Below are 15,076 nucleotides of genomic sequence, written 5' to 3'. Positions count from 1 at the left end.
CCAATTCAGCTAGTCAGGCTTGTAAGAGTTTTGGGTCAGAAGCTGATGTTTATTCTGTATTCACACTGTACACTGACCCCTGATTTTGAGTATTTTACTCCTTTTAAATTAAAAGAGAGTCACACTGTTATGCACTGTTATTGCTTTGCGGGATCAGGGCTTTGCAGGGTGACTGGGATGCAATGGTGCAGTTAAACAGAACATACTGGGAAGCAAGAAATGCAGAATTGAGCTACAAGAAAGCAAAGCAACACTGCAAGATTCAGTAAAAGTCACTAAGAATTTTATTCAGGTTATCTGTTTAAAAAACAAGCAAACAAACAAACAAAAACCCACCAAAGCCAAACAAATATTGACAGAAAACAGGCCAAAAAAAAAAAAAAGGAGGGGAATTACAATTTTAAAACCCAAACCCCTGGCTTTCTACGCACCTGTTCTTCTCCAATTTATTATGTACTTCCCTGGTCCCAACCCTGTAACCCAAACAGAACAAAGATCAGCTCAGTGTCAGGGTGAAAACTCCTGCATTGCACCTGTGCTTGCAGCAACGTCTGTGTGTTGAGGAGATAAGGAAGATGCAAAAGCAGCAGAGGTGTTCAGATATCACTGGTTTAACATTAAGTACATTTGTATCTGCCTATAATGTTTCAAGATAAATTCCATACTTTACATGTGCATCAGGTGAACTAAGCATCGTGCATATAACGCACATAAGATACAAACAGGTGTGCTGTGTGTGTATATACACAGACACAGCTCCTACCAACAACAGGGAAAGACACGAAGTATGAATTTTAAATACTTGTACAGTCCCAGAGAGCCCAGATCCTGACCTGGTTCTGTGCCTACAGCTCCAGTGGGACACGGTTTGTGCAGTTTCAAATTCAAGCACATGGGATTGGGCAGACACTTCCAACTGCTTTGGGTTTTTACTGTGCGTGAAACAACACAGCTGAGGATAAACATGGAATGAAGCAATACAGGAATTCTCCAGTCACTGCTCAAGGAAAAACCAGTGAGTTTCTGGTTTTGGGGTTTGAGTCCACCCACTCTCTGAATCAGAGGAGTATTTTTAGGAAAAGCCAAACAAATATACATGTTATCTCAGTTTTTCAGCTACAGCAGTGATAAGGTACATTTGCAGACATGGAGATTTCAAGTATCTTTCATACACTGTGCAAAGTAATTATTTGCCTTTGACTGAAAATATGGGACATTGAGGTAATAATATCTAATAAATTGACACAGATACTTGACAGCATTTTCCCATGAAACATTTACAGGCTGAAAAAGACATCTTTTTTGTGCTTATGTCTAATGGAGCAATTCTGGGGGGACACAGTGATGGTGCTGTGCTCCACACTGGCACCACAGCCCCCCCACCTCCCAGGGGCAAAGCTCAGCCTGACAGCACAGCAGCAGTTTGTGGGTGCACCTGCAGCCACCCCACTGCCCACTGCCTGGGCAGCCAAACTTGTGCAGCCTGCCCTGGTACCCCCGTGCCAGCAGAAACCTCCTCCACAGCTCCCTGAACCCACACAACATCCATGACAGGGTCTCTTGATTAGTGCACAGCCTGACAGACCCTTCCTGCAGTTGCGTGTTTTACAGACACACTCTGAAGATCCCAGTCTTCTTAGAGAAAGTACACTGGCATTTTACCACAGCCTTTATCTTCACAAACTCCTGTCTGCATTACTTTTGCTGTTTCCTTCTATGCATTTTGGGATCACTATATCCCAATGGACAGTATGAACCCTTTTTCTGTCCATTACACATCTCCTCCAGCCCCCGGGGGAGTCACACACCATCTCCAACACCACTGCCAAGAGTCATCCCCCTGCTGCAGGCAGGCAGGAGAACAGTCAGAGGCCCAGACAGCACAGCCAGGAGGGAAGACTGAACAGATCCAGGTCACTTATCCTGCAGGAAAACTGAGGGGCCAAAGGAAACAGGTAAAACTGCTGCAAGAAGGGAATGGTTTGTTCTCCCAGTCCACAAGCAGTAATACCAGACTCCGTATTGGGATACTGTGGTCTGGAAACAACCACCTACAGAGAAGGCAGGGTCTCCACCAGCCAAAGCCCTTAGGAACAAGCCGGACAAACACTAACCTGGAGCAACATCAGAGCCTCAAGTCCTGTCAGAGAGTGAAGGCAGACTAAATAGCCTTCAGCCCGTTCCAGCTGCAAGACTCTGAGCAAGCAGGAGGCCCTTGGCACTTACAGCACTAAGAAACTAAAACAGCAACTAAGGTGATCTCTGTCCTCGGAATAACATCTCCCAAATCCCATTCCAGTTTTCAAGAAAGCTCCCACAAGCAGCAGTGTCCTTTGATTTCCCTGACCAGTACAAGCAGAGATCTTTTGCCAAACATAACACATGATACTCCTTGAGATCAGACAGGCAGTGCTGGGACTTGCTTCCTAACACAGTTCTGGCTTGGAAAAAAAAAAATCCTTATACAGAATCTTACAGTGTGGAGTGAGAGAGGAAAATAAAAACCCGTCAGGCTAAAAAACCCTGCTCTCAGCAATTCAAAGACATTAAACATCCACAGGTCTTGGTATTTCTGATCTGACAACACTTTGCACAAGCAGGAGCTGCTCCACACACAGTGCACTCACCCTCCAATTCTCTTCTTGAGCTCGATGGGTTTCATGTCGTCTGCCGGCGCCAGCTTCAGAGCGCCGAGCGGCGCGGGCGCTCCCGGGTGCTGCAGGGGCTGGATGGGCTGTGGGACCACATGGTGCTGGGAGATGGCCAGCACCGGCGCCGCGTAATGCTGGAGCTGCTTGGGGCTGCCCGACGGCGGGGTCGCAGCTTTCCCATCCGGCAGGTGCGGGCCCGGCGGCCGCTGGATCACCGGCGCCACCGACGGGGCTTCCTTCGGGACGCTGGGAGTGCTTACGAGGGGCTGGTGGCGCTGCACAAGCGGCGGCGACAGGGCGGTCTGGGCTGCTTGCTGGGGGGAACTGGTGACAACAGGGATGGGAATGACTGAAATGGGAGCTGCCAGGGGCGGGGGCGGCGGGGGCACTGGGCCCGGGGGGGAGATGGGCACCAGCAGTTCGCTCCGGGGCTCCTCTGGGGATAGGGCGCTGTTGGCCCGTGGCACGCTGGCCTTGCCCGCCTTCTTCTGCTCCTGCTCCCTCTCCAGGCAGAGCTTCTCATGCTTCTCATTCTCCTCTGCAAGAGAAACACCCACAGTGAGCAATGGCGCTTCCATGACCTTCCCTGGGCACAACCTACAACCAGCTCGGGGCAGGATCCTTAAGTTAAAGTACCCTGGGTTTTATACTATCCTGAGTAAATCCCAGCTCAACGGACACTGCACTGACACAAACACATCAGGGCACCTCTTTACTGCTGTGCATTTTAATCAAGCTCAAACTTGGCTTTGATGTGTGTATGTTCCTGTATGTTTTTAGAACACCAGACAATGTAAATGAAATCTGTGTGGCCCGACTAGCAAAATAAACCTCATCAAACGCAATCCAGGGCTCTGGCTTTAATTGTGTGAACATGGCACAAACAAAATTTATTTATACAAGTCCTGTGGCGCCAGTGGCCCGGCATCTAGACATTGTGCAGCCTTAATCAAATATCTCCAAACCCACCATCCATGAGGCTCTGCAGATCCCGCTCCTGACAACCTCTGAGGAGCTGCAACAAAAAGTGGTGCACCAACCTCTTCACAGTAATATACAAATATTTGGAAAATTAAACCTTATTTTATCAAGGGAAGGATTAGGGGAAGGACACGGACAGTTGGGTGTTCGGTGTTATACAGTCACCAATATCAGGTAATTCAGAGGAAGCTCTAAGAAACATCCTAAGACAGCCTCTCCCAGGAGAAGCTTGGGCTCAACTGAAACACTGAAGTCAGAATGTGTATTTAGGAAATTAGAGAGAAGAGCGTGTATACTGCTACCTGGAATTACCAGGTTATGTTCAACCCCCCAGTGATCTTCAAGAAGAATCTGTATTAAACGTAACACGTGGAACAAGGGGAAAAGGGCCCCACCAGGCACGGAGCTGCCCAGCCCTTGCCACCTCGGAGGGTCCCTGCCACTACTGGGATACTTTCTAACCCACCTTTTGATTTTGACGGGGGCAGTGCAAAACCTAAGAGAGCAACAAAGGGAACAAAACTCTTATTCCCGATTCTGAATGCCCTTTGGTACGTGTGACCGCACAGCAACACTGACCCAGATTCAGCTGACACGGTTTCCTGAAGTTCAGCTGCAGCAACAGCCCAAACACATCCCAACCAACCTTAGGAGCCCACGAGCCAGGTCAAGCAGCCAGCTGCCAGGGTAAACACTGTCCAGCACCCATACAGGGAGAAACCACCCCCTGGATCGAGCTCTAGCACTGGGGCTGCAGCCTCAGCCTCTGGCCCTGCAGCATTCACAAAAGCACTACACGAAATTCTGTCATCAGGAAGGATTTCACATCCATACAGCACTCTTCCCAAGGCTGCCGAAGATTCAAATCCAAAGTTTTCATTCAACTTCTGCAGCACAAGTAGGGTTAGGTAAGCGAGTGAAAGATCTGACTGACTCCAAAACAGGAGAGAGGTTGCTTAAGCAGCAGCTGAGGCTGAAAGCTGCGTTTCTCTGTATTTTCTCGAAATATTTCAGGGTATTATCAACAGTTCCCTAAAGGAAGAAGCGAAGCAGGCAAGGGTGGCAAAAACCCCACCAGGAATCCCCTGATGCAAACACAAATCTTAGCTACCGACAATTTCGGAGCAGTTCAGTTGAACAACACTAATAACTAATAAAGAAAAGCCCTTTGTCTGCAGATCTTTTGCTCCACTTTGCTGCTGGTTCGCAGCCAGAGCCAACGCAATGGCCCTGGCACAGGGTGCATGAGGAAACCCAACCCTGAGGACCTGCTGACTCACGGTGCTCCCTGAGCACGTCCAGCCACGCCGCCAGCACAGGCACCCGGCCTCGGGGACAGAGAGCAGCCAGGGGCTGACCAGCACCACCTTCCCAGGCACACACCGGACCAAAGCCCACACAGCTTCCACCCAGACTTAAAACTGCACCGAGACCGAGAGGAAGGAGCAGCAAAGGAGTCATTAATGGGAACCCCTGGCAGTGCCAGGGTCTGGTGAGGACAGCAGGACCTGCCCGGGCAGCTGGAGGTGGCACTGCCACAGCGCAGCAGAGGATGCAGCCAGGAGACCCAAGATGTGCACTGATGGCAGCGCTGCCAAGCGGGAGCAGGAGTCAGCACGGAACTCCTACAGCCACTAACATTCATCGGGGAAGGGACAGAACAGGGAAGCAAGGTTACAGCAGGCAACACTGATCAGAAGTACTTATGTAAATGCCTCTGGAAGCAGGTGCCGCCCTTGGGCTGCTGACAACCTGCCAGCAAGGCCTTTGGTGTTGCAAATCTTTAGCTCCCTTGAGCTAAAGAGTTTATTTAAAGGATTTTTTTTTAGCCAAAATCTGACACCAATGAGCCACTATCCTCTTGGGTCTGACTTACCCACAGGCAGAAAGGACCCATGCTCCCAATTCCAGCAAAAGGACTGGAGGGCCCCAAGCCACCTCTAAGAAACCCTTCCACTGGGTGGTGAAGATCTGTCTCCTGCTTGCTTTGTAATCACACCTTGCACACAAACCAAAGACACCCTTTGAAAAAAGCTTCCCCAAGCTCTGTTTCCCCATATGAAGGAAGCTCACCCACGTTTGGTCACATACACAGTTCAAGGATGGGTGATCAGCATGCCGTGTGCTCAGACGCACGCGAGGCTCATTCCTTCCCATGTGGCACACTCAGCACATGAACTTCAGCAAGCCCAGACACAGAAAGCAGCCAAGGCTCAGGGCATCCCCTTGGGCAAGAGGACAGCTGAATCCAAAGGTGCAGCCCAAAACTATGCGTAATTTCCATCCATTCTACACACTCCTAGCAAGGAGACTGAGGACAGAACAAACCATGGGAGTGAACCAGTCCTGAGAACCCCCAGAGGGTGTGAACCACAGCCCAGGCATGAGGGGTCCTGGAATCCCACCCTGCCCACACCACTCCACTTGCCAGCAGGCTCACATGGCAAGAGTAGGCACCTCAGGTCCCTGGCCATGCCACCCAGGCAGAGACAGCAACACCAGCAGCCATGGGACAGAACAGCAAATCCTGTCCCAGGAAGACACAGAAACAGGGTCAGCACCCCTGACCAGTGGCCTGGTGCTATTTTAGGGCCTTGATGATCCAGAAATAGACAATACCAGGCACTCTTTGTTACCTAATAATCTGCTGCATTTAAATATATCTTGTCCCTTTTGCCTGCCCTGGAAATAACACCCATCTGTCACAGCCACTGCTACCAGGGCCAGCCAGGGAGCAACAGGCAGAGCTGCACGTGCCCTGGGGCTGGCAGCAGCCAGGGCATGGCCCAAGCCTCCCGGAACCATGCTGGAGGAGCAGGCCTTAAGGGACGTCAGTGCCCTCTGAATGTGCCTACCTTTCACTAGGGACACTATCAGTACTCAGAATTTACCAAGGGCGTGTGCCTTTGCATAGCCAAGCATCCTACCTCTGTGTTTGCTCAACCGAGAACATCTCTAACTCCAGGAACAGTGAGGCAGTTCTGTGGTGTCATTTTCTGAATGGTCTGAAGTGTTTTTCTGAATCATTCAATGCTTCTGGGAGCTATCCTGCACACCTTGAACTGCTCCAGCCCCGGAGAGGGGTGCCCTGGGCATCACTCACACTGGATATGCAGCAGTGTCACCTGCGGGAGTCACTCCAGGCTCCTACCAGGAAAGTGCTGGGTACAGCAGTCTCCCGAGGCTGCCCTGGAGGGGGACGGTCATGCCAAGAGGAAGGCCAGGCTGGAGCCTGGAGGTTGGTTTCTGTTTCTGCAGGTCCCTGGCTCTGCAGGGGAGAACCAGGAAAGGGGAGATAAGAACAGTCAGCAGAACTGGAGCCCAGCAAAGCTCAGCCTCAGCCAACCAAGCTCTGAGTCACAGTAAATGCTGCTGACACCAGAAGCTGCAGCACACAGCCACAGGCACTTCCAGGCCCAGGAACAAGCTTTCAGGACTGAGAACCCTTTGAAATCAGGACCCTTTTCTGAGTCCTTCTGAATTTTGGTTGACAACAGCACAAGCCCCACTTTCCTCTCCCACCTTTGCTAAAACACCTAATCTGCAGACTGGGTCACCATTCACTGCTAACAACCACAATACCCAAATCTCCACTTTCTCAGCCAGAGGATGATGACGACACCTTTATGTCGTATCTCTAAAGGCAAAGGAAAATCAGCCTTCATGTGAACTATCCCTCCTTAGCACCAACCAGTACAGACCATTAGTGAAACCAGGGACCTCGGTATCCAAACCTGAAATCAGTTAAGAGAAATGACAAGGTGATACTTGATAAAATTTATCTGATAAAATTTAGGGAGCACACAGTTTATCAGTACTTTATGGAGCCAGACAGCTTACAAGGAAACATTTACTTTGAACGAAACAATTGCAGCTCCTGGAACACAGGAGGGAAAGACCCTCAAGGAATCTTGAAGTAGTTCATCTCCTAAGCCCCAAAGAAGAATCAACCATAACTAAATAAATACCTGGCAGACATTTCTCAAATCAACAGCTTCTCCAGTCTCTACATATAATTTACACTGTGCTTTAATAAGCTATTCCAGTGCTTAAATGAAACCCTGAATCAGCTCCAGAGTAATTTTAGCTGCATTTTATTTACAACTAACTCTTTGTGGACAGAAGAAAGAAATAAAGAGCCAGGATTTAGCAGCACTACAAAGGAAAAGAAAACAGATCAAGAGTGCTGAAAAAATAAAGCCATCATGGAGAGCCTCATCTATACAGACACGCCAGGGCCCACTGCCAGGATGCCGATCGTGCCACGGGCTGTCCCGGCTGCCACACCGCAGCTTGGCGGCCTGGAGGGATGTAAAACTCCTGTTGTACCTTTCTGTGTGGCACTTGGGATAAAGTGCAGGAAAACACTGGCTCTGACAGGCCACGTGGGCACCAACAACACATGCTGACTCTGCTCCACCATCTGAGGAGCTCCACCTGGGCAACCAAGCAGGTGAGCTGTCCTACACGAGATGGGCCTCTGCTTTTCCATTGGGCATCGGCGTTTTTAAGGGAGACAAAGTAATGCACTCTGATAAAAGCCATGTATTTTTGTCAGCTGAACATCTTCTGTGTCACAGTTCAGAGCAAGAAGCGGCACAGCGGACAGGCAGGACCCAACCCACCTGCTCCCACACACGAGGGCACCACTGTCCCTACTTCTGGTCCAGGGACAGGGCACAGACTGCAGGAACACAGTGAACAGTGACATACCTTAAATGTACGGGTTGGAAAAGAACAGTTAACATGAACTGACTTAATAAACTGTCTTATAAACAAACCTCATATTCTTAAAACAGACCAAAAAGCCCACAGATGTGCCCTCAGGAGAAACTCTGAGACCCCGCTTCATCCATTACCGGCAAGTGCTCTGCAGGCTGCTTTGAGTCAGCCAGCAAACACGCTGCTCGTGTGTTACACAGCCAGCACAGTGTGTGTGTTACACAGCCAGCAAACACGCTGCTCGTGTGTTACACAGCCAGCACAGTGTGTGTGTTACACAGCCAGCAAACACGCTGCTCGTGTGTTACACAGCCAGCACAGTGTGTGTGTTACACAGCCAGCAAACACGCTGCTCGTGTGTTACACAGCCAGCACAGTGTGTGTGTTACACAGCCAGCAAACACGCTGCTCGTGTGTTACACAGCCAGCACAGTGTGTGTGTTACACAGCCAGCAAACACGCTGCTCGTGTGTTACACAGCCAGCACAGTGTGTGTGTTACACAGCCAGCAAACACGCTGCTCGTGTGTTACAGACCCAGCAATGTGTGTTACACAGCCAGCAAACACGCTGCTCGTGTGTTACAGACCCAGCAATGTGTGTTACACAGCCAGCAAACACGCTGCTCGTGTGTTACACAGCCTGCACAGTGTGTGTGTTACACAGCCAGCAAACACGCTGCTCGTGTGTTACACAGCCTGCACAGTGTGTGTTACACAGCCAGCAAACACGCTGCTCGTGTGTTACACAGGCAGCAGTGTGTGTTACACAGCCAGCAAACACGCTGCTCGTGTGTTACACAGCCTGCACAGTGTGTGTTACACAGGCAGCAGTGTGTGTTACACAGCCAGCAAACACGCTGCTCGTGTGTTACACAGCCTGCACAGTGTGTGTGTTACACAGCCAGCAAACACGCTGCTCGTGTGTTACAGACCCAGCAATGTGTGTTACACAGCCAGCAAACACGCTGCTCGTGTGTTACACAGCCAGCACAGTGTGTGTGTTACACAGCCAGCAAACACGCTGCTCGTGTGTTACACAGCCAGCACAGTGTGTGTGTTACACAGCCAGCAAACACGCTGCTCGTGTGTTACACAGCCTGCACAGTGTGTGTGTTACACAGCCAGCAAACACGCTGCTCGTGTGTTACACAGCCTGCACAGTGTGTGTTACACAGGCAGCAGTGTGTGTTACACAGCCAGCAAACACGCTGCTCGTGTGTTACACAGCCTGCACAGTGTGTGTTACACAGCCAGCAAACACGCTGCTCGTGTGTTACACAGCCTGCACAGTGTGTGTGTTACACAGCCAGCAAACACGCTGCTCGTGTGTTACACAGCCTGCACAGTGTGTGTTACACAGCCAGCAAACACGCTGCTCGTGTGTTACACAGCCTGCACAGTGTGTGTGTTACACAGCCAGCAAACACGCTGCTCGTGTGTTACACAGCCTGCACAGTGTGTGTTACACAGCCAGCAAACACGCTGCTCGTGTGTTACACAGCCTGCACAGTGTGTGTGTTACACAGCCAGCAAACACGCTGCTCGTGTGTTACACAGCCTGCACAGTGTGTGTTACACAGCCAGCAAACACGCTGCTCGTGTGTTACACAGCCTGCACAGTGTGTGTTACACAGCCAGCAAACACGCTGCTCGTGTGTTACACAGCCTGCACAGTGTGTGTGTTACACAGCCAGCAAACACGCTGCTCGTGTGTTACACAGCCTGCACAGTGTGTGTTACACAGCCAGCAAACACGCTGCTCGTGTGTTACACAGGCAGCAGTGTGTGTTACACAGCCAGCAAACACGCTGCTCGTGTGTTACACAGCCTGCACAGTGTGTGTTACACAGCCAGCAAACACGCTGCTCGTGTGTTACACAGCCTGCAAGGGAGCGCAGACAGGTGAAATGAGTTCAGTGAGTCACGGCAAAACTGGATCTGGCAGATAACAGCCAGCCTGTTAAGTAAGCATGTTTGCTCCAGGTAACATTCCTCGATCCCGTGAGGAGAACAAGGGCTCACTGCTGCACCTTCATCCCAAGGCTGAGCAAGGGGTTGTTTCCACAGGCTCACTCTAGCCAGCTTTCTTCTCAAGGAAGTGAATGGAAATGTGCAGATTACCTTTTAGAGTCCTATCTCCATGCTTGAAAAAGAGGGAAGAATCAAGGGTATCTGCTCATCAAAACAGGGAGTCGCCACCATCACCTGAATTGGCTGCACCAGGGCAGTTATCCCTGCAATCCCATGACAACTATCCTTGCCACCCCCAATTCAGACATTGCTGTGTCACAGAGCAAGGCTCTTCCTGAAGTCAAAGTCTAATTGTCAGAATAAGCCCGTTGTCCTTGGAACTGCAGTGCAACTCTCCTGTACCCAGAAGCCTCTGGAAATAGATAAACTCACGCTGTGTGTTGGGAGGTGCTTTAACTACCCCTGAAAGAAACCCAGGTGGGTGTGCAGCCTGCAGCAGCCAGTGAGGCCAAGGATGAGGCCACACACCCCTGGAGACGCTTGGGACTTGTGTGTGCACCCTGGTGAGACAGGAAGAGGCTGAAGGGGCAACAAAAGCCACACGGATATCTGCTGGGACACAAAACTGACCTGAGCAGAGGCACTGGTTATGGCCAGAGGGACAGGACGTCACCGCCTGGATGCCAAGCATGCACTCACGGGAACCAGCCCATGGGGCATCCAGCAGAACCCCAGTCCCATGTCAAGGGCTTGAGCTCTCCCAGCAGCTGCACCCCAAAGCTGGAGATGGTTCAGGCTGCACCCCAGTAACTATCAACCACAAAAAGAATGACAGAGCAGTGACAAAAGCTGCCAGCCTGACCTCCCAACAAGTCCAAGGAGAACGTGAAGATCCAAACACTGTCTGCTTTCAGGGAATCATTCCTCTCCTCTCCTCAGAAAGCCCTCCCTCTGAGTCCCACACCACACACAGGACAGCCTCCACTGCCTCTGTCCGGCTGGAGGTGGCCCCAACACTCCGGGCAGGCAGAATGCCCAGCTGTACCTCACACACCACATTTTCCTGCAGGTACTGCAGAACTCCACCTCACCAGGGATCCCCACGGAGGAGACCTGTCATACCTTAACCCTCTTCCCGCTTTGAGCCATTCCTTTCTCCAATATCTTTCGGGTTTCTCTTCTCTCAGTCTTCTTCCTCATAAAGTCAGGATGAGTGGCTGAATGGGAGACGTTTCCCTCCTTTATTCCCAGGTATGAACAAACAACAGTGTAGGTATTATGGGTGTTACCATGGGGTTGGTGCAGCCCCACGGACCAACTGCAGCCCACACTGCTGGTCACGTCACCAGGGGCTTCTGGGCAGTCCCTGTCCTGGCAAGGCTGGGCACTGCTGTCAGCAGCCCTTAGATGAGTTCAGTACACGTTTTTTAATGCTGTTCCCATAATGGATTGATTTTCAGGCCAGACTGGATCCCTGGAGTTCCACAGTGTAACTGGGGGTATAACACAGACCATAACACTTCTCAGAACACAGGATTTCAAAGGAGAATAGAGGATGAAGGCAAGGGAAGGAAGCCAACCCAGAAGACTTCATTACTCCCCAGTCTTTCTCAGCTGTTCCTCTGCTTGTGTTCTCCCTTGACATCTTCCTGCCACCCAAAGGTCACTGCAGGGCTCCTCCCTCCCGTGCCAGTCTTCCTGGTGTTCAGACTTCCCTGAAGTGGCCACGTTTGCACTGATGCTGCTGGTTCTGCAACCAGCTCAGCCCTGACACGTATCTGCAGCAGGCACAGTGACTGTGCCCCCCAGCAGCACCCAGAGCCCTGGGCACGCTCGTGGTGGTGGCAGCTCCTGCCTGCAGCGGGCTTTGTGTAACACCACAACCCCACACATCCCTGTGAGCTGCTCCTGGAGCTGGGAAACCTGCATGATGTCCTTTCTTTGGTCTGTTACCCTGCCCATGCCCTGCTCAGCAATAATTCCTGCCTCAGAAGTTGTCCAGCACAACAAGCCAGGTCCCTCCTGCCCCTCTGTGTCCCGACCCTAGCTTGTCCCACCCACTCACAAGATGCTCCCACAGCGCGGGATCGCAGTGGAAGTCTCTCCCAACAGCAGGAGACAAATCCAACCGCTTGCAGAGGCCGAGCCCCGGGTGTTTTACTGCTGTATCCTGAGCACAGCCGCCACCTGTAAGCCCGGAGCCGGTATCGGCACAGGAAGGGTGGTGGCAAGGGGACTGTCACGGGCTGGGAAGCAGCACCGGAGCTGTCACCCGCCCGGGCGGGGAGCGCGGACTGGGCGGGCCCTGCCGTCTCCAGATCCTGGGGTTTGTTACGGGCTCGGGAATCCTCCTGGCCCTGCGCGGCCCCGCATCACCGCATCCCCCGTCTGCTGCGTGACTCATCACCGATACAATGGGCGGCGGCACAAAGCGCCGCTCCCGCAGGTCCACCCGAGTCCCCGCGCCGGGGCGGCCGCGGGAGCGGGGCCGGGGCCGCTCTCCTGCAGCCACGCGCGGGCGGCAGCCCCGCGGCGCTCGGCGCTGCTGCGCGGCCCCCGGGGCACGAACCGCCGCTCCCGGAGGGCCGGGGCCGCCGCACCGACAGAGCGGCGCGGGGAGCGGGCGGCGCGGGAAGAGCGGGCGGCGCGGCGGCTCCGTGCGGGCGGCACCGCGGGGCTCCCCCGTCCCATCCCGCGGCCCCGGGCGGGCCCCGCAGCCCCCGGAGGGGCCGCGCGGGGCGGGGCCGCGCGCACGTGGAGGCGGGCGGGGCCGAGCGAGTGACGCGCCAGGCCCCGCCCTCCCGCCGGCCGGGGACACGCAGCGCGCGGGGCGGGGGCGGCGGCGCCCCCGGCGGGACCGGGGCCCGGTCGGGGGCAGCCCCGCCCGCACGGAGCCCCCGCCGCGCTATCCCCGAATCCCCCCCCCCGTGCCCTGACACTGCCCCGCCCGTCCCGAGTTTCCCCCGGCCGGGTCCCGCCGGCAGCGCAAAGCCCGCGCCGGTGCCCCTCCGCCGCCCACCCCGGTGCCAGTGCCCGCGTAGCCCCCGCCGGCCGGGGCTGTCAGGCGCGGCCCCGCGCAGCGCGGGCGGGAGGCCCCTCACCACGTGCGGTCTGCTGCTGCTGCGCCTGCCACTCCAGGAACCGCGCCGCCTCCAGCAGCGTCTCGATGCTCATGGCGCGGGCCCGGCCGCCGCCGCTGCCGCCGCCGCCCGGAGCGCGGGCCCGCCCCGCCCGCGCCGCCCCGGGCTCGCCCCGCCGGCCGCAGCGCTGGCGACAAGATGGCGGGTGGCAACAGAAACACAACAGGCGGGCGCTGGCGCGGCCCCGCTACTACGCGGCGGGCGGCGCCAAGACGCGGAATGGAGCGCGGGGCGCCGCCCGGACGGGACGGGGCGGGCCGGGACGCGGCGGCCGGCCCAGACCGGGGGCGCGCGAAGACGGCCCCGCAGCCCCGCCGGTGGCGCGGGGTGGGCGCGGCCCGGGCAGGCCCCGGGGCGGGCGCTGGGCGCGGGGCGCGGCGGCGGCCGGTCCGGTCCGACGGCGGCGCGATCCGGGCGCCGCGTTTTGCGGCCGGCGCTCCCCCCGCAGTGCGCTCGCGGCCCGGGGCGCGCTGTCAGCGCGCGCGGGCCAATGGGCGCGCAGCACAACACGCGTGCTGCCCTCCACATGGGCGCCCCGCGCCGCCGCGCGCCTTAAAGGGGCCGCGCCCGCCGCGCCCCGCGCACGTGCGGGCCCGGCGGCTCCGGGGGGGTTCACCGGACCCCCCGAGCCCGGGAACGGAACCGTCCCAAGCGCCCGTCCCGCTGCAGCGGCCGGGCCGCCACCCCTGCCCCGCCCGGCACCGCGCGCTCGGGTGCCCGCGGCATGGGCCCGGCTCCGCTCTGCCCCCGCAGGGCTCCCAAGTTCTGTCCCATTGCTACAAAACCCTCCTGAGCTGTCCCGGGTCACTCGCTGTCGGTGCGTGTGACTGAGGGCTCCGGCGTGTCCTGCCCCGCAGCCGGTGCGGTGGCTGCACGGAAGGGAAAAGCCGAACCCTTCCTTTGGATAAAAGCAAGGAAAGGAGGGAGCCCGTTGGAAAGGGTCGGCACACGCAGTGCCCGCCTTGGGAGACACCTCACACTGCAGCTGCCTACGGTGGACGTGAGCGACGTTTTCCTTTATACGGCCCTTTTGTCAGTAGCTTGCAAAACTAAATTGAACTTCAATTATCCACAGGGAAATTTTCCATTCTAAGTATCTACCTCTGATTGACTTCTGGTTTTTGGCTGGGAAAAGATACTGAAGTAAAGGGAAAATAAACTGGTTAGAAAAATCAATGCTTCTCACGGAAGGAATGGCATTGAAAAGAACAGATTTTCGTATGAGAATTTTCATTCTACCTAAAACCATTAAGGAATTCGCAAACTGAAAACTACCCTGAGAAATGGCCACTGAAGGGGGCAAGCCCAAACCCTTGGGAGATGGGCTGTACTGGTTTGTGGAGCTTGGGGCTGGCTCTAAAGGTGCTTCTGTTTCCCACCGCCTTGTGCTGGGCGGTCGGGGCGATGTCTCGTCCTTGCTCAGCGTGTGATTGGTGGCCTCATGTACTGCAAGTTCATCTGATCCTGCTCTGCCGATGCAAGGAGTCATTTCCTCCTGGGCTTCGCCATGAACTCATCCCTGCGTTATCTGAATTCCTCACAACAGTAATGAGGGTATCGTCATCACATACGAGCAGATGATGTAGACAGCTATGAGCAGAAGAGGTAAA

General features: G+C 54.7%; 1 protein-coding gene across 1 annotated transcript in view; it reads right to left on the bottom strand.

Moving 5' to 3' along the window:
• The window catches only part of MNT (MAX network transcriptional repressor), a 36,239-nt gene extending 22,692 nt beyond the window's left edge, over positions 1-13,547 (bottom strand). The window contains exons 1-3 of the mRNA XM_032129522.1: positions 13,428-13,547; positions 2,628-3,189; positions 432-473 (exon numbers count right to left, since the gene is read on the bottom strand). Of these exons, the coding sequence (XP_031985413.1) occupies positions 432-473; positions 2,628-3,189; positions 13,428-13,500 (677 nt within the window). The 5' untranslated portion in view covers positions 13,501-13,547. The remainder of the gene's footprint in view (positions 1-431; positions 474-2,627; positions 3,190-13,427) is intronic.
• Between the last annotated feature and the right edge of the window lie 1,529 nt (positions 13,548-15,076).

Source organism: Corvus moneduloides, chromosome 20 (genome assembly GCF_009650955.1).
Source record: "Corvus moneduloides isolate bCorMon1 chromosome 20, bCorMon1.pri, whole genome shotgun sequence".
Lineage (NCBI taxonomy): Eukaryota > Metazoa > Chordata > Aves > Passeriformes > Corvidae > Corvus > Corvus moneduloides.
Note: the sequence above shows the minus strand (reverse complement) of the source record. Positions and strands in the feature narration are given on the sequence as shown.